Here is a 20,173-nt window from a genome sequence, read left to right on the forward strand (position 1 = left end):
AGAGAGAGAGAGAGAGTTATTTATAACAATTTTCTATGTTTAGCTTTATTAATCTGGAGGATTTTATGTGGGTCCATTGTTTTTAATCAAATTTAAACTAATTTCAATTGCAACTAGCAAGGTAACACAAAAGAAAGATCATCTATGAAGTGAATAGTTTTACAATCCTTCTGTAGCATTTGTAACTCCAGTATTAGGTCTTAAACATTTTGCAGCAGTATTTATTAGTAAAGCAAGTCTGAAGTATGTAAAATGGCACAAATAAAAGTGCAAGCATGCTAAAAGAGTTGATTGTACAAGTGACAATTAGGAAAAACAGTTGTTAATCAAGCATGCTTTAATCTAGAAAGTGGTTAGGAGGAAAAAAAGGGACGTACTGTAAAAGCTGGCCATTACATAGGTTTGGCAGCGTTCACCAGTAAATTCATTTGGACACCTGTGCAGTAAAGACAGAAGACAGACAAGAAAAGAGGGGGTTAGTTTAGACAAGAGCTGTGTAAAACCCACAGCAGTCATCACTGGTGTTAGGAGGATGGTCCAACTAGACCCGATATGTCTTAAGATGATTCCTGAATCTTTGAGTTTGAGTTCAATAAATTACTCTGACTTTTTTTTCCAATTTAGTTTTTCTAATATCATGTAGTGATCCAAAGACAACTGATCCCATTTTGCGCAGACTCTTAATTTGAACAAACTGAAATTTGCATGTACTTGTTTTAGAACTGACGATCAGACCACCAATCCTATGCATAAACATTTAGAAAGGCTGAGTGTTAGTGAATGAAAAAGACAGTAGGTAGTTGGTCTTACTCCAGGAAAGACACAACAGCAAATGGATGGTATGTGATGAGATGTAAGTACATGCAAAATTCAGTGCAGTGCTCTGAAGAGGATAATGTGTCTAACTCTTCATATCCAATCCATGTGGCTGCACAAGCTTTAAAGAAATAACTGCATTGCTTTATTCGATTTCATTACAATATGCCAAGGAAACATGGACTTCTCCATAATTTCTTGAAAAAAATAAAATGCAGGGGTGAAACACCAGCAATGACATGTGGGACTGAGTCCAGTTGTGTTCACATACGTTTTGGGTCTGAGACATTCTTAAGCACAGCTTGTTCACATCGGTGCCCAGTGAATCCCGCCAAGCACCTGGTTGATAGATAGAAGGGAGAGGAGAAACATAGTACCTACATGTTACATACAAGACAAGAACACTTATTGACAAACACAAAGCACAAATATCCAGGAGAAACCTTTTATTGCAATTTTTCAGGGCAATAAATTTATTTACTCCAGTAATTATGCAAAACACCAGGTGAAGGCTTAAAAACTAGGGCTTTACTGTGAAGATAACAGCAAATCTCACTGAAGGACTGTTTCACTGTGAAGTGGCCATATTACAAAAATCAAAGGAATTGAAGCATAGTTTAAAAAGGCAACATTTGGGAGTCAAACTGAATTCTATCTTGGACTGTGCTGAAACACTTTCATACAAATGTTCTATGCATTGTCACTTTATGAAATAAAAGTAAATTCAAAATAAATACTTCTAGTGGTGCACAAAAAGTTTCCATGATAGAGCTTTGAAAAACTAGAGGTCTGTATTTTATAATTTATCATTCATTTTATTCAGTTCGTTTATAAAGCACCAAATCACAAAATAAGTCATCTCAGGGCACCATACAAGAACATTCACATACATAAAAAGCCACTTAGTAAAGTTATCTATCTAAGGAAGCCAGCAGACAAGTTGAATCTTCACATCATCACAGTCTCCCATCCTTAGCAAGCACATAGGCAACAGTGGAAAGGAAAGACTCCCTTTTAAGTTACAGTAAGAAACCTCCAGCAGAATCAGGCTCAGGGGGAGAAGCCATTTGCTTTGGCCAGCTGTGGGGTTAAGAAGACAGAAAGGAGAAACAAACAAACACAGAATGACAGATCCAAGTGTACTTTCTATTGGAAGGAGTAAAAAAACATGTTAAAGATAGAAATAATTACAAATACAAACACGTAGAGTAGAGCAAGTAAAGACAGCAGTAGAGTGAGGAAATGTGGTCAGTTTGTCCTCCAGCAGTCTAAGCCTATAGCAGCATAACTAAGAGATAGCTCAGGAAACCCAAGCCAACCCCAACTATAGTATTTATCAGAAAGGAAAGACTTAAGCCCAGTATTAAAAGTAAATAATGTGTCAGCCTCACAGACAGAAACTGGAAGTTGGTTCCACAAGACAGGAGTCTGATAACTGAAAGATCTGCCTCCCATTCCACTTTTGGAAACTTTAGGAACCACAAGTAAAGCTGCAGTCTGAGAGTGAAGTGCTCTGTTAGGAAAGTATTGAACAATAAGATCTGTAATATAAGAGGGAGCTAGGTTGTTGAAAGCTTTGTATGTTAAAAGTAAGATTTTGAATTCTATTTTTAATTTGACATGGAAACAATAGAGAGAAGCTAAAACTGGAGAAATATGATATTTCTACGAACTCTCATTAACACAGGCAGCAGCATTTTGGATCAACTGAAGACTTTTTTATGTTTTTTTGAAACCCAGATAAACAACTGAAATAGTCCAGCTTAGACATGATAAATGCATGGACCAGTTTTTCTGCATAAGTTTTGGACAAGATGTTTCTAATTGCAGTGATATTACGCAGGTGGAAGAAAGCGGTCCTGTTACCTTTTTTATTGTGGGGGCTAAAAGACATCCATCCATTTTCTCCCACTTATCCGAGGTCATGTCGTGGGAGTAGCAGCATATTTAGGGAGGCCCAGACTTCCCTCTCCCCATCCACTTGGGCCAGCTCCTTCTGAGGAATCCCAAGGTGTTCCCAGGCCAGCCAAGAAACATAGTTCCTCCACCGTGTCCTGAGTCTTCCTCTGGGTCTCCTCCTGGTGGGACGTGTCTGGAACACCTCACCAGCGAAGTGTCCAGGAGGCATCCTAACCAAATGCCCGAGCCACCTCAGCTGGCTCCTCTCGATGTGGAGAAGCAGCGGCTCTACTCCAAGTTCCTCCTGGATGACTGAGATTCTCATGCTATCTCTAAGGGAGAGCCCAGACACCCTGTGGAGAAAACTCATTTCGGCCGCTTGTATCCGAGATCTTGTTCTTTCGGTCACAACCCAAAGCTCATGACCATAGATGAGGGTGGGAACGTAGATCGACCGGTAAATTGAGAACTTCACCTTTTGACTCAGCTCTCTCTTCACCACAACAGACCAGTACAGCACCCGCTTCACTCAGATGCTGCACTTATCTGCCTATCAATCTCTCACTCCATTTTTCCCTCATTTGTGAACAAGACCCTGACATACTTAGGCTCCTCCACTTGGGGCAGGACCTCTTCCCTGACCCAGAGAAGGCACTTTACCATGGCCTTGGATTTGAGTAACTGATCCTCATCCCGGCCGTGTCACACTCAGCTGAGAACTGCTCCAGTGAAAGTTGTATATCACAACCTGATGAAGCCAATAGGAACACATCATCTGCAAAAAGCAGAGACACATTCCTAAGGTCACCAAAACAGATCCACTAACACCTTGGATGTGCCTAGAAATTCTGTCCATAAAAGTTATGAACAGAATCGGTGACAAAGGACAACCTTGGCGGAGTCCAACTCTCACTGAGAACAAGCCCGACTTATTGCCGGCAATGCGAACCAAGCTCTGACACCGGTCATACAGGGACCTAACAGCCTGTATCAAAGGGCCTGGTATCCCATACTCCCAGAGTACTACCCACAGGGTTCCCCAAGGGACATGGTCAAATACCTTCTCCAAGTCCACAAAGCACACGTAGACTGGTTGGGCAAACTCCCACGCACCCTCCAGGACCCTGCTGAGGGTGTAGAGCTGGTCCAGTGTTCCACAACCAGGACCAAAACCACACTGTTTCTCCTGAATTTGAGGTTCGACTATCCGATGGACCCTCCTCTCCAGAACCCCTGAATAGATTAAAGGCTGAAAGACATATCTTGATCAAAAATAACATTAAGGATTTTAAATTTAGAACTGGAGGCCAAATTAATGCCATCCAGAGAAAGTGTAAAGTTTATTCTACTCATGTCCAAAAACTACAACATTTGTCTAGTCTGAGTTTAAAAGCAGAAAATTAAGGGTCATCCAGGTTTTATGTCTTTAAGACATGCTTGTTTCAATCTAAGTAACTGATTGAATTCATTGGGTTTCATGGACAAATTTAATTGTGTATCATTAGCATAACAATTAAAATGCATCCCTTGCTGTTTAATAACTTTACCTAATGGAAGCATAAATAAAGTAGAGTATTGGTCCAAGTACTGAACCCTGAAGAACCCCATGACTAATTTTGGTGTATGAAGAAGATTCATTATTTACATTTAAAAACTGAAATATATCAAATAAATATGAATTAAATAATTTAGAGCCGTTCCTGTAATTTTGATATCATATTCAAGCCTCAGAAGTAAAATACTGTGATCATCTGTATCAAATGATTCATTTTAATCAATGACAATAGTTTGAAGTATTTTAGATAACTAACTTTTTATATGAAAAGTGTAAAACACAATGTCATTAATACACATAAAAGAAGTTGAAAGAGAGGACAAAAGAATGAAGAGTTTATGTTTATGTGATACATCATTCAATGCTATTCTGGAATATTCCACAATGGCCAGAATAATTCGAGACAAGTAAGGTCATGGGTATAAATGAAACATCCTTCAAAATTTTATTGTGGCCAAGGAAAAACTGTCCAATAATCACCACTTTGATTAGTTCAAAACGGCATTTCTCAATGAATATTTTAAAAGACTAACAAGTCTTTTAACCTCTTAACAATTAAATACAATTCAAACCCAATTGTTGTCACCAGGCACATGCTGCCAAAACATCCAAAACTGTAACCTGAAACTGTTACTATGAAGAAAGGCCTTTATGGACTCAGGACAAAAACCTCTGGGTGGGATCTCACCTCAGATGAATAGAAAGGCAGTGGACAGGTGTTCTGTGCTCAAGTTCAGCATTTCAGTAAAATTAAATGTCAGGTTTTGAGTATGTACCAAAAATGAGAAAGATCCTGGTTAAAGGGTGCAAAAGCCAAAACCTGGGAATGGGAAATGTGTATGGGTGCATCACTGACCATGGGGTGGGTGACGTTCTTATTTATAAACATAATATTAATGCAGAAGTGATTATGGGGCGTTTCCCTCCAAACAGGTTCCATCAATAAACCAGAGCTAAACTGACATCAAATCTTTCTGTTTCCTTTAAAAACTGATTATACAGTATCTGAGCACCATTTGCTGGGCGTGTGTGTGAGTGTGTGTGTGTGTGTGTGTGTGTAAGTTTGTTTACATTATATATGGGGACTTAAACCAGCTGTGTGTGTGTAAGTTTATTTATGTTATATTTGGGGACTTAAACCAGCTTACACACCAGTCATTTGGGGACACCTTGGCAATTGGGGACCAAAACATGATCATAAATTGTGTGTGTGCGTGTGTGTGTTGGGGGGAGGGGGGTTAAACTGGAATTCACAGAGGTAATGTGGTCAGGTCACTGCAAAGAGATGCCTTCAGTCCCTGTTTTTAAATAAACACTAGTCAAGCACTAGTTGAAGCACCATCTGTAAACTAGGGCATTAACAGAGTACTCGAGTAATCTACACATTGATTGCTAGGACGGACATCTATCGAGGTTAAAAATGTAACGTTGGGTATCCGTAATGACGTCATATTATGTGACCACCGTATGACCATAGGGGGCGGTGTTGCACTGTTGCAGGTCACAGAGTATGGTGTAACACCGGGTCCAATCCACCGAACCAGAACCAGTTTCGGTTTAAGTTTCGTTTTTTGACATGCTGCACGTTTCTTCACGTTTGCAGTTTAATAATAATAAATAATAGTTTAGTTTTTCCTTTGACTTATTTGCAGTATGATAAATGGTAGGAGCATAATATACGCTCCCAATGTTTTGCTGGTCTTTTTTTTTGTAAACAATTACCTTTTTTTGCTGTTTTATTTTTTTTATTTTTTTTTGTATCTTGAGATCTATGACGTCATCAAATACTCAAGTTCTACTCGGGTTTTATTATGTTAATGTCGAGTTAAAAAATTATATACTCGTTCAACCCCTACTGTAAACATCTTTGGATCTTTTATTTTCACCACCTGGTGTTTAGGGATCATACTGAAACACTGTGTAATTTCTGTTTGCAGCAGCTTTTGCAAATTAGAGATCAGAAATGATGGTCAGCTGAGTGTTAACAAGCATCAACCTCTATTTTTAACCAGTGTTGATAAAATAAATATGTTTGCAGGAATAACAACACAAATCTTGTGATGTGTGAAGATCTGGATTTGTGTGTTCGAGATTTATTATATTCTGTTCCTTGTGGTTTGTGTATGTTTATCCCCAGGAATGATTTTGATCTTGATAACAATTTATTATCTGTCAAACATTTTAAAATAATTTTTGGTAATAATGATCATTATAAATGACTCAGTTAGACAAGTAATTGATTAAAAGCACAAGTTCATACCATACCTGCAAAGAAACTTTGTACTGCCAGGCATGATTTCAAGTGTGAAGCACTCTCCTCCATTAACACAGTAGTTCTTCTGGCTGTCACTGCATCGCATTACATGACTGGAGGTCTTTGATGTCGTGGAGGTGCTGGTGGTAGCTGCAAAATGACAACCATGGTTATTGCCTTCAAACAGTCACAAGCAAATAAGTTTGACACATTTTTTAAAGTAAACCCCAGTTTTAGAGCTAAAAAACTTGAGTGTCAAAAATCTTTTAGTGCTTCGATTTGTTTTGAAATTGGACCCAAGATTATGCAGGCAAAGCATTTGTATTTTCAACAAAATATTGAATAATGATAATAACAATAAGAAATATAATAATAATAGTAATAAACAAGATTATCTTATGCTGTTTATGTTGTTGGACCATATTTTTTCCATCACACTCTTTAAAATGAAGGGTTTTAAATGCCACAATGATCTAACCAACTGAGCTCAACTAAAGTGTGGCATAAAACTATAACATTATGTCATTTGTTCACATAAAACATCAAAGAATATGAAAAACTAAGTACACTATGTTTCAGTTGCTTATTAGCCACTTGGGCCAGTAATATATTAATACATTAACTTAAGATAATGTTGCATTGCACTGATTGTCCTTCGGTTGAATCAAACTCATGTTGATTTGCATTGTACTGTAACTGAGAGATAAATCATATCATGCTGAATTTTTACATATTTTATCAGCCACAGATACAAGATCCAAAACCCTTATGTTTATGCATGTTTTTATTTGGCTCATCTATCCAAAAACCTGCAAATATTCTCATTAGGAGAACTGTTATTATGTTAATCTGGCTCTGTTAAACACTCCACACACATCCTCTTGAGGAGGTATTTTAATTAAACAGATAATTCACACTGAGCCTCAAAGACTCATTTACAAGTGAGACCTGTTTGGACAGACAATAAAAACGTGGTGAAAATGGTACACAGGGTTTGGAGACAAAAAAAATCCCAACATGCTTTTAATCTTTGTTTGAAGGTCAACAGTGTGATAATGAAAAATAATCTCGCACACAAGCACATAATGACGCTGACAGTCCACAAGGGGGGTGTGGGGTGCAAGAACGGTGAGCATGTCCAGAGACAACACATAGAGGCACTGCAGAGTTCAGATAAGATCGCTCAGTTCAAATAGTTCCTTCTGGAGAGATCCGTACACACTCAGGGGGGGTGTTGAGGACAACCACGGATGAATCCAGAGAATCCTGAAATAATGACATAATATTTATTCAGCTGGGCCCCTCTGAAAAGTTCATGGAATTCCTCGGCAGGAGAGGAGGGGGGGGCAGAGTCATCAAGTTTACAAAACTTCCAGGCGAGTTGAGATAAGATGGCCTGTCAAGGCCAGTCAGGGAGACAAATTCAGATAAACTTGATTGTTTTGGGGACAGACATAATTTTAATGACATCTACTTTGAGTCTGTGTCGGTCCACTAGGTTCTGAAACATCCAAATTAAATGGCCACACCAATGGACCGTGACTGAGAATAATACCCAAGATCTGATCCATTCTGCCAAAAGCATTTGAGTCTGGGTGCTCAAGGCACAACCCAAGCCATCATAAGGCAAGCAGCCTGATTGGGTCCAAATTTGCTGCAGATGACTTCCTTGCTTGTTAATAGACCAGGAACCAGCCAAATCCTATAGTCAGAAACCAATTATCATAAATCCAATTATATATGCGTCCTTAGCAGCAGAGGTAGACACATCATCAAGTCTTCCAAGTCAATGAGATATCCAACAAGTGCCAACAGGGCAAATCGGCTCGCCCAAAGCCTGTCTTCTCTTTGAAAAAATATTATCAATTGTGTTGAGGGACCAACTGACCAAAACCATAAATTATGATTCAGAAGATTTGTAAGAGAGACTCTAAGCAGTTTCACAGACAGGACAGAGCAAAGTGAAGTGGAGAGGAGGAGAAGATGTCCACCCTTGACAAGAGAAGTGTTGAGTTTTAAACAGAAGTAAACACAAGAAGGGGGTTAAAGTGCCTGCTCTCTATGTGTTTCCTTGTCATGATCTGCCATGTAATGATGTTTTGGAACACACAAACACACACACAAGGCAACACAATGAAGTTTCTTTAACCCTCAACAAATGTTCTCACACCCAAATACACTCACACGTCTTCTGGTCTAACAGAGTCATTAAAGTGGAAAAATTGTTCATCAGTGTTCTTTAAAAAAGCCATTTCAAGCTACTGGTTTGATGCAATGTTGCACAAAAGTGAATGTTGCCAATTTCTGCCATTGGAAATATAAAAATCCTTCTAGTTTTAACTTTTTTTTGTTGTTAATTAAAAACAAGAGCTTAGTTATTGATATAAATTTAAATATTATTGATTACAGATTTTTTTATGAGATTCCATCCATTCAGGAGGAGCAGTGCAGTTTTCGTCCTGGTTGCGGAACACTGGACCAGATCTACACCCTCAGCAGGGTCCTGGAGGGTGCGTGGGAGTTTGCCCAACCAGTCTGCATGTGCTTTGTGGACTTAGAGAAGGCGTTCATCCCTCGGGGAGCCCTCTGGGAGCCCTCTGGGGGGTACTTCGGGAGTATGGGGTACCAGGCTCTTTGATACAGGCTGTTAGGTCAAAGTACGACCAGTGTCAGAGCTTGGTCCGCATTGCCGGCAGTAAGTCAGGCTCGTTCCCAGTGAGAGTTGGACTCCGTCAAGGTTGCCCTTTGTCACAGATTCTGTTCATAACTTTTATGGACAGAATTTCTAGGCGCAGCCAAGGTGTTGAGGGTATCCGTTTTGGTGGCCTTAGGATCGCTTCTCTGTTTTTTGCAGATGATGTGGTCCTATTGGCTTCATCAGGTCATGTTATAGGGACTCAGAGTAGAGCCACTGCTTCTCCTCATCGAGAGGATCCAGTTGAGATGGCTCGGGCATCTGATTAGGATGCCTCCTGGACACCTCCCTGGTGAGGTTGTCCAGGCACGTCCCACTGGGAGGAGACCCAGAGGAAGACCCAGGACACGCTGGAGGGACTATGTTTCTCGGCTGGCCTGGGAACACCTTGGGATTCCCTGGGCTGGGGAGAGGGAAGTCTGGGCCTCCCTACTTAGGCTGCTACCCCCGTGACCCGACCCCGGATAAGCGGAAGAGGATGGATGGATGGATGGATGGATGGATGATGGATGGATGGATGAGATTGACTTGTTCATTTTTCCATCATTACTTCTATAGAAGATACATTCATATTTGTTCTTAGTTTTTTTAATTTAAATTATTACAAATGATAATCTATCAATGAAACAGCATTTACATTTTAACACCCTTTGTTATTTGAACTCTTATGTCCAATGTATATGGTCAACTACAATATACCTTGTGAGTCACCATATTATTTGATTAAAATTTTCTGTTAACTAACACGTAATATAACAGCAAAATGCACAATTTATATTACTGGTATTGTTTCCAATATAAAATGTGGCACAAACCCTACTAGGTCCTTCATTAAATCTCAGCATCATTAAAAATAACCTTTTGTCTATTCAAACTAAGTTTATTAAAATTAGGTAATACCTTAAACCCTGCCCTTAATCTTGATTAAGAACTGAAAAATCAGGGCAGCACATTGGCACAGTTGGTAGAGCTGTTGCCTCTCAGTAAAAAGGTTGCCAGATCAAATACTGGCTGGGGAACTTTCTGGGTAGAGTTTACATGTTCTTTCTGTGCTTGCATAGGATTTCTCTGCACTCCGGTTTCCTCCCACGGACCAAAAACATATGTTAGGCTGACTGGTAACTCTAAAATGTCCCTAGGTGTGAATGGACATTTGTCTTGTGTGTCTGTATGTGTCTCTTTGATGGACTTGTGACTTGTCCAGGGTGCACAAGTTTCAAGGTTCAATTTTCAAGGTTCTTTATTTGTCATTTGCATCACATGTGGTACATGATGGGGGAACAAAATTGTGTACACGGTCCCAGTTACATTCAACCAAAGTATAAATTGTAAAAGAAAACAGTGATAAGGTCTAAAATATGAACTAAATGTGCTAACCTAAGAATATGCTAAGCATTTAATAGTGCAAAAACAATATGCCGAGCAACAGCAGCATGAACATGAGTCTGTGTGAGCAGATGAGTATGAATGAACACAGCAGCATGAAACAAATCAGCAGCATGAGAGCAGCAGAATGGACAAGCAGCAACACATATCAACAATCAAAGTGGCATTACAGTGATTTTTTTTTTTCCACAGTGATTATCCTGATCAGGAATTCATGAGTATAACAGCCTCAGGGTAGAAGCTGTACCTCAGTCTAGTGGTTCTGCACTTAATGCCCCTCAACCTGAGGGGAGCGGGGCAAAAATTGTGTGTGCTGGATGAGTGGGATACTTCATGATGCAGGTGGCCCTCTTCCTACATATGGAAGTGTAGATGTCTGTGATTGTGGGAAGGCTGATTCCAACAGTCTTATGTGCAGCCTTCACCACTCTCTGCAAAGCTTTTCTTTCTGCAGCTGTGCAGCCTCCATGTCACACAATGATGCTGGAGCACAGGCTGCTCTCTACTGCACACCTGTAGAAGTAGGTGAGGACTGAGCTTCCCAGTCCAGCTCACCTCAGCTGCCTAAGGAAGTAGAGTCTGTAGTCTGAGGAAGTAGTCTGCAGTGCAACGTAAAGTCTGCAGAGGCAGTACCCTGCCTCTTGCACAGTGGCTGCTGGATATGGGCACCAGTGAGCCCCCGACCCAAAAAGGCAGAAGCAGATAAAGATAATGAATGGATGGATTGATAGAATTTTAAAAAATCATCTATTGCCAGGCAGCACGGTGGCGGAAATGATAGAGCTGCTGTCTCTCAGCGAGCAGGTCCTTGGTTCAAACCCCGGTCCAGGTGCCTTCTGGGTGGAGTTTGCATGTTCTCTCCGTGCATGCATGGGTTTTCTCCGGGTACTCTGGTTTCCTCCCACAGACCAAAACATGCATGTTAGGCTGATTGGTAACTCTAAATTATCCCTAGGTGTGAGTGAGAGAGTGAATAGTTGTTTGTCTCGTTTGTCTCTATGTAGCCCTGTGATGGACTTGCGACCTGTCCAGGGTGTACCCCGCCCCTCGCACAGTGATTGCTGGACATGGGCACCAGCGACCCCCGTGACCCAAAATGGAATAAACGGGTAAAGATAATGGATGAATGGATGGATCTATTGCCAGTCTGTAATCTTTCTGTCAAGTTATCCCTACTGCTCCTAAAACAGTAGGGATGTCTTGATGACTAAATATTTAATTGATTAGGTTACTTTGTTTCGTAATAAAGTAATTGGGCACTCCCATGGAGTCAGGTCAGAAGTGTGAGCTTGTCAGCAAGTGCTTGGTGGCCAAATGTTGACTCCTGGGGCTTTAACCAGCCAAGCCCAAAAGTAAGTAAGTAAGTAAATTTTATTTATATAGCACCTTTTACAGGTCAGAAACCACAAAGTGTTTTACAGAATACAAAACATAAAAACACAAGATAAAAGATAAAAACACAAAAGATAAAACAGCATGCATGTGACATAAGAAAATATAAAACTAATTAAAAGCCAATCTGAACAAACGTGACAAAAAAATGACAGGAAGCCACCTCAATGTAGGCCCATCAACTTCAAGGAGGATTATCAAGGTCATGTGACCAGTTAGCTAAGGGTGTCCCTGGTCATGCCATCTCCTAGGGGCATAGTCTAGTTCTGGGATTTAGAATGTCACTTCACTGACAGGTAAAGTGTGGGGATTTGTGTGTGCGGTTGTGCTATAGCAATTAGACATAGTTGGGGTCACTTCTACATAAAGTTGGATGTTTAGTACCAAGCTGTTGGAGAGAAGGTGGACTCTTCTACTCTGGAGTTGCCCAGTCAAAGATGTGATGGGCTGATGTGGGGATACTTACAAGCCCCTAGCTGAGTGTTTCAGTGTAAGAGTTTTCCTGATGAGCAAGAAGGTTGTCTCTCTGTGGCATTGAGCTGCAAGAGGGAAGGTTCTAACATGTTTATGCATATGCACTAATCATCAGGTCTGATTACCAGGCCTTCTTGGAGTCTTTGGATGGTGTCCTAAAAGAGACAACATCTGGGGATTTGGTTGTTAGCCTGGGTGACTTCAGTTCCCATGTGGGCAATGTTGGCGTTATCTAGAAGGGGGTGATTGGGAGGAACAGTCTCTGATTTGAATCCAGGTGGTGCTCTGTTAGTGGACTTCTGTACTAGGTGTATGCTGTCCATAATGAACACTAAGTTCAAGCACAGCATGGTCCATGAGTGTACTTGATACCAGGCCACCTTAGGCCAAAGATCAGTGATCACTTTTATTATTATGTTGTCAGACCTGTGGCCCTATGTCCTAGAGACTCAGATAAAGACAGGAGCAGAGCTGTTAACTGATCACCAGTTGGTAGTGAGCTGGATCCAGTGGAATGAGAGGCAGCTGGATAGACCCAAATGCCTAGTGAGGATGAACTTGCAACAATGGGCAGAGCCCCCTGTTTATGAGACCTTGAACTCAGTTTTCATGTGTCCCTGGGAGGTGAAGAATGTAGAATGCAAATGGGCCATGTTCAGGGCCTATACTTCAGATGAAGCTGCCAGGAACTGTGGCCTGAATGAATGTCATTGAGGCCTGTCTTGGCAGATGCCAAAAGACCCACTGATGGACACTAAAGGTGATGGAGGCCATCAAACCGAAGAAGAAGGTATTTGGGCTTGGCATTCCCAGGGGACTTCTGAAATAACTGGCAGGTACTGGATGGTCACAAGGACTGTGGCCTCTATGGTTGCAGATGCAAAAACTCAGGAAAGAGAGGAATCTGGAGAGGCCATAAATGACTTTTTTGTTGGACTTGAAGAGGTTCTGGCAAATTGTTCAGCAGCTCAAAAAGGTAAATTGGGCTTGGTCATGTGTTCAGTTTCAGAGGAGAACTGCTGACCCATACTTGGGATATTGCCAAACACTGGAAGGATCGCTTTGAGGACCTCCTCAATCCAGTCACAATGTCCACCTTTGAAGAGACAGTCTGAAGACTCAAGGGAAGACAAGTCCATTACAATGGCAGAGGTTGTCAGTGTAGTTAAAAAGTTCCCTGGTGGCAGAAGGCCAAAGGTGGACAAGATTTTCTCTGAGATGGTGAAGGGCAAATCTGGATCTTGATACTGTGGATCTGTCATGGTTGACATGTCTCTTCAATGTCATATGGAGGACTGGGACAATGCTTGTGGTGTAACAGACTATTTTTTTAAGGAGACTGGGAGGTGGGTTCGCAGTTGATCAGTGCGGGCTCAAAATACAGAGTTTTAGAGGAAGCAATGATGCAGCAGCTTATTTCATGCATGCTCATTGTTACTTTGTACCCTAGAAACCCAAATAATAAAGACATTACAGGTTTTTTTTCTTCCATATTTATGCCTCTTTACCCTGATCAGTGACTTGTATTATAATACTGAACCAAATGTCCCTACCTTCTCTCGTTATTAATTACAACATCAAAACCGAGTTTATGGGAAATGCCATGTTGTATTTTTATGACCCAAGTCTGCACACAGGCAAGTGGGGCTTTTATGTTGTTACATGGCCTTTCAAGCATGAAAAAACTATATGAAGACTGGAGGTGCAAATAAAGGAAGAAGTCTTAGTTTTTTTTAATAATCGTTGAATTCAAATTAATGAATTAGGATGCTGCACAAAACCATCAGGCTAATGGGCCATTGGCAAAAGACATGAGTTTGAAGAGTTTTTTGTTTGTTTTAGATTTGTATCAACCAACAACTAGCTTGGGTGCAGTGATTTGACAACAAAACTATGAATTTATTAACAAAAATGGGCAACCATGTATAGAGTGTGCTCATGTGCATTATATACATTTTATCGAGACCTTCACCCAGTATGTTTTCAGTTTGATCCTTTGCTCCCTGGTTGTACAAAAAGAACATATTGGACTTTTAAAAAATAATAATGTCTCACATGAGTTACTCTTGGATCACTTTATTCTTGGAAAAACATGGTCTCTTTGTGTCAAACCATTACAATGTAGTCACTCTGATTCTGACTCATACAATAACCACTCCTGCTGCCATCAGTGTAGATTAGCTAAAGCACTCACAAGATAATAAATCACACAGGGATGTGACCATAACAGAAACGTCACAGTGGCGAGCCACTGGCAGACAGACAGTAATACTGGGTTGCTTTTTTTCTTCTTTCTGGCGGCACAGGGAAGGAGGGAGCATCAATTAGCTTCCAACATCTCTGACCTTGAAATGGAGCACAGGCAGAAAACAGGAAGTGTCTGTATATCAGCCCAGGGTTTCGGTTTGTGTCATGCATCATTTATTGATCCTCATTTATTTACAAGACAAAAAAATTCATCTACACATTTCAGTGATCTTGTATGTTACTTACAGTTTTGCAGTGACCTTTCAGTACTTAAAAATAGATTTATCTTTTTTGTGTGCACCCACACATACACACTTACACATGTACAAATACTATCATAAATATGGTTTAACTGGCATCTTTTAGAAAGCAGTACATTTTTAACCACAGTGAAGAGCAGGGTTTATGTATTTTAGCAAAGTAACAAAGTTTTAAAATGTTGCTTCAAAAAATCACAACTTGTTTGAAATATCGTGTTTGAAATTAACTAAGTATTTCATGTTGTGTGGTCAGCACTAGACTTCATGTTCTTAGTAAAACAACTGCACACAACAGGACAGCTTGGTAATAAATGAGAATACTGATAAAGAGGTAAATATTCCTGAGTTAGCCAAAAATGCATGTTTTATTGGGAGCCCCTTTGCTTGATGTACATAGGCAATTACTTAATGAAATTACCATTCGCATCAAAGCATCATAAAAAGAATTTAAAAACATTGCACTATGAACAGGCTTCATACAATAACTATACCCAATAAACCACAAAATATATAATTTAATTTGTTTTTTTAATATTCTAAATGTTGATCATGCTTATTCAGAAAGTCATTTTCTCTGTATTTGAATGAGTGTTCAGATGAAGACTGCCAGACAAACTGTGGTAAAGAATTACACTGATGTGAAGCTCTGAATGAAATAGAAACTGTCCAAATGTTTTTCTGAATGGGTTTTGTCATCCTCTCTGGCAGCTATTTACATAGCTGTTAGTTGTCATTTTAATAGGATATGTTCAAACATGATTTTTCTGTCTGATGTTAATTTATAATAATTGAATGTGCATTGTTATCACAGCAGAGTGCAGTTTCATTGTTTCTGTGTTCATTTCTAAAGAAATAAATAATGTTCATGTTTCATGCGTTTGAGGGGCAAAGCTAACACATCTTAATATAGGTAGAACTACAGTACAGTATAAGAAAAGTTATGAATATGGAATCAATGCTTGCAGATGGTGAAAACTCACTGACTGCAAAAGATCAAATTAGAAAGTTTGGAACAGCTTGGATACAAAATCTTTAAAGCACTGAACCACATGACCTTAGACATGGTGCTTTGCCTGAACAGCTTTGCATGTTTACCCACAAGGTTAAATGAAGATCTAATAAATATTTTTTTAAGAATACACACATATAGGTTTGTATTTTTATCCAGATTATAAAATTATGTTGACTTCTATCCATTTGTGTAGTCAACCCAAATCCTAAAGTCAATATCTCACTGGGTTACAACTATTGATGACTATTTGAAGAACAGGATTCACGAGGGGGTCTTCAAAATACCTCAGAACATTTGTTGGGTTTTTCAGTCACAGTACCTGCACGAGTCACAGAGGCTTGCAGCTTTGACACTTGAATTTGGAAAATGTTCAAAAATTTTGTGACTAATCTAAAAAAATCACAAGGTTGTCAAGTCAAGTCAACTTTATTTATAGAGCACATTTAAAACATATGTGTCATAGGTGTCTTAAAGCCATCCCAATTTAGCTTATGTTAATTATAGAGCTGACAATAGACACCTGTACAGAAGCTCCACTTTGATAAAAAAAAAAAAAAACATCCAAGACTGCAGCCCAGAATGTCCAGGTCTCAAAACCATAACAAATTATCATTACAAAACTGGTCCAGCAGCAAAACAATGCGTGTGACGTAAAATAAAATTTTGCTGGCTGTGTACATAAAAATAGGCCATGATTTACAATAAGAACCAGCTACTAAAAACACAGCCAAACTCTCATTAGGCTTGTTGTTGCAGAACAATCAGAATTAAGTCAGACTGCCATGGAAAATTTGCCTATTTTCTCATAATTTTAAGTTGTTAACTAGTCTCTAACACTCACAGCCCAGTTAGATACCATGCTAATCCTAAGGTACTCTTCACCGTGATTGACAATTATGTTCTCCAAAAACTATTAGAACATGACTGGACTGCAACAAGTGTGAAAAACCTTGAGTAAATTGAAGGCAACCATGATGCAGCAACACCCTTAATATTCACCAAACATATTTTCCGTGCTATTTTCTGTGCCACCAAGACATCCTCCTGTACCCCCACTACCTTCTACATGCCTGCCACCACATCAAGGTGCAGTTTCATGTCAGCTCAAGGCTGATTTCATGATCTTGCTACAATCATGAGGCCATTGTGGCCAGTATTTTCATAAATTCTTAAGGACTGTGCATGGGCCCTGTATCATGGCTACACTACCACCAGACACCCCCATGCTCCACCCATGACCCTGATAAACTGCCACCACAATGCCAAACCACCACAACTGTGACTTAGACATTTTGCACATGCTCATAACTGTCAAGTATAATTGGGAGCCCACCATCTGCTTAATACACACCTGAAGACATTAAGAAGGCCCTGCAAAAACCAAAAACCATCCATGCTTCTACTGGTGTTTTTCAATTGTAGTTTGGTCATCATATAGTGTAACTGGGGCCTCATAATACCCATTGTTGTGGTTTTTCACTCAGCTTGTAACTTTTGCAGGAGTCATGACAGCAAGCAAACTTGCACGAAAGCTTTGGCAGTTACTTTGCTCTGGATGCCCTTCTTGGTGCAACCCAGGCTCAAACTTGAAGCCTCAGGAGGATTTCAAGAATGTGGCACTGACCTCTGTGCTGCCACAGCCCAACCATTACTAGTTCATATCTAATCATAATTCATAATTCTAAATTAAATCTAATGAACATGGAGTCTTAAGTCTAACCATTAACTTAAAAATGGCATCTTACCACATTATGAGCAGGCTTCAGTTCTTAGGACTACCAGTCCTTATAAACTAGATTATTAGACCAGAAATTATCCTAAAATGTATCAAACAAATGTCTACATACGCACGTAAGCATACACATTTGTGCGTACACACACACACACAAAAAGAAGAAAATAAGAACTTAAAAAAAGGCATCTCTGGCGTGGAAAAAGTACGTTTGAAAATTTGTATTTGATACCAAAAGTGCATCACACACTTTCCCTAATGAGAGATCCTTGTGTTGTTTCGTAAAGTCACCACTAAGTACTTCATATAAATGTGTTTAAAAACATTTATTAGTTATTGGAAATTGCAAATAAAAGGAACAAAACAGAAAAGTGTTCTCACAGGCTTATGTTCCTGCCTCAAATTTATTAAACTGACTAAAAAAAGTTCAATGAAATATTTAAATCTATTTGTCTTAGACTGCCACATGGAAATGTGGCATGGCCTTGTTTCTTTTCTTTTTATGAATGATGATTTAGTCTTGTTTTTCTTTTCTGTTAAAGGTGAAAATTAAGAAAACTCTGAAGCTCCTTTCCTATGAATTTTCAGAGAATTCGACCAGCTCTCATCAAGGCTGTCACATTGAATACATCTGAGTCATTCCATTGTGACTTCCTCCCTACTGATGCAGAAAATCTATACTTTTATGGCATTTGTTTACTTAAACCTCTGAACAAACAACTGCAATTGAAGGGATGATTTGTACATAAACTGTAGGAGTAAACATTAGAAGTTGCACATTGGCTGTTTGCTCCACGCCTACCTATGAAGCAACAGTAAAAAGACTAAGTCTAGGGCCCGCACAATACACAGTGCAAGTCCTGACCTGTCTGTGTTCAAGATAATTTCCTTTTAACAGCTGAGAGAAAACAGCAACACATCAAAGAGCTGTCTCTGAACACTTCCTCAGCACTAAAGCCACCAACCGGCTTTAAAATCTCATCTTGGTTTACAAATGGCTAAATCTGTCCATCTGAAGGACAAAAATATATTCAAACTTCTTCAATCAGGAATAAACGTGATTTTTGAGATTAGCTTGTATCCTCATTGTTACATTTTTGTCATTCAATGCTAAAGACCATTTTGGTATTAAAAATATCTCTTGGAAGACTGTTAGATACTTACAGATGGTCTGGATGATCTTGTTTGTCTCCTGTGTTGTTTGTGGGTGGGGACTCTGCTTCGTAACTGTAGATCGTTCAGCATTGTATTTGAGCGTGACTGAAGGATATGTTGGAGTCTGAGGCACAAATGGCCTAGCTGTAGATTTCTCGTTCACGAACACCTCAGGATGTCCTGGGCTAATGGCGATGGTTGTGGTGAGGGAGACAGTGGCTGGAGCTGAGTGAGGAATTGAGACAGTGATTCCAAGTGTGGGGTTAACCGATATAATAATAGGATCCTGTCCGATAGGTTTGGGATCTAAGTGGGTGGGGGGTTCGTACTCAAAGATCTTATCCACAAAGACCCATTTGAGTCCAGCTGTGCAGAGGGCTAAACTGAGCAGACAGGCCAGGATGGGCAGAATGCAGATTTTTTCAGAGTGCAGGCAATGGTTAATCTGTTCCATCTCTATGCACACGCAGCAGGTCGCTGGCAAGGCCACGATTCCCAAAGCTCTTTCATGCTCCCCATCACCACCACCACCACTGGCTTCCTCTGTAATTCCCTTTACACTCTCATCCCTGCTCTCACCAGCTGCCTCTGTCTCCTCTGGTTTCTCCTCTGGGACTGGTCCAGAATCGAGAGGAGAGCCAGTGGGGGAGGCTTTTCCAGGAGAGGGAGCTGGCCCTGCAGAGAAGTCCTCCACTCCCTCAGTCATCCTTTTGAACTGCTGGAAAAGTGTTTCAGAAGGCTTCAACTAATAAAACAGAGCATCACACAGCTGCTGTCTGCTACCGGTGTCCATGTTCTCCACCACGAGGCTGCAGAGTACGAGCAACGGTTTCAGAAGACAGGAAAAGAAAAATTTGTCCTTCAGAGAGGGAGAGCTTGACAGCAGTTCAGGGGGTATGCAGAAAGCTTGTATCCAAGCAGTTCTTTACACATGCTTCCTGAAAAAGAACAATCAGAAGATTCTACAGTTTTCATAATATCTTTAGGCAGAAAATAATTCAGATCCAAGAAAATGTTCACTGTTTTCTGTGTTATAGTCGAGAGCAATGGAAAGTAGCACTGACTCACCTGAACACTTTGGCAGGAGGAAGAGAAGGGGTGGTGTTCAGCGTGATGGGCCAGCTGCAGCAACTGTCTAGTCAAGGGCAGGATGGACGAGCACTGCAGTGCCAGGAGGGACATGCTATCTTGACTTAAAGTGCTCCAAGCAGCTGAAAGGCTGAATCATCAGGGAGCGGCAGGTGTCCTTCCTTTCAGTGCAGTCACAGAAACAGATGAGTAAGGCAAAAAGAAAAG

The 20,173-nt window shown here is 40.2% G+C and overlaps 1 protein-coding gene across 1 annotated transcript in view; it reads right to left on the bottom strand.

Annotated features, from left to right (window-relative positions):
- The window catches only part of nrg1 (neuregulin 1), a 36,789-nt gene extending 17,206 nt beyond the window's left edge, over positions 1–19,583 (bottom strand). Inside the window, exons 1-3 of the mRNA XM_037691755.1 lie at positions 18,887–19,583; positions 6,536–6,674; positions 1,088–1,155 (exon numbers count right to left, since the gene is read on the bottom strand). Coding sequence (XP_037547683.1) covers positions 1,088–1,155; positions 6,536–6,674; positions 18,887–19,583 — 904 coding nt within the window. The remainder of the gene's footprint in view (positions 1–1,087; positions 1,156–6,535; positions 6,675–18,886) is intronic.
- Positions 19,584–20,173: the final 590 nt, after the last annotated feature.

The sequence above is a fragment of the Nematolebias whitei genome, chromosome 18 (assembly GCF_014905685.2).
Source record: "Nematolebias whitei isolate Nwh7 chromosome 18, NemWhi1, whole genome shotgun sequence".
In the NCBI taxonomy this organism is placed as follows: domain Eukaryota; kingdom Metazoa; phylum Chordata; class Actinopteri; order Cyprinodontiformes; family Rivulidae; genus Nematolebias; species Nematolebias whitei.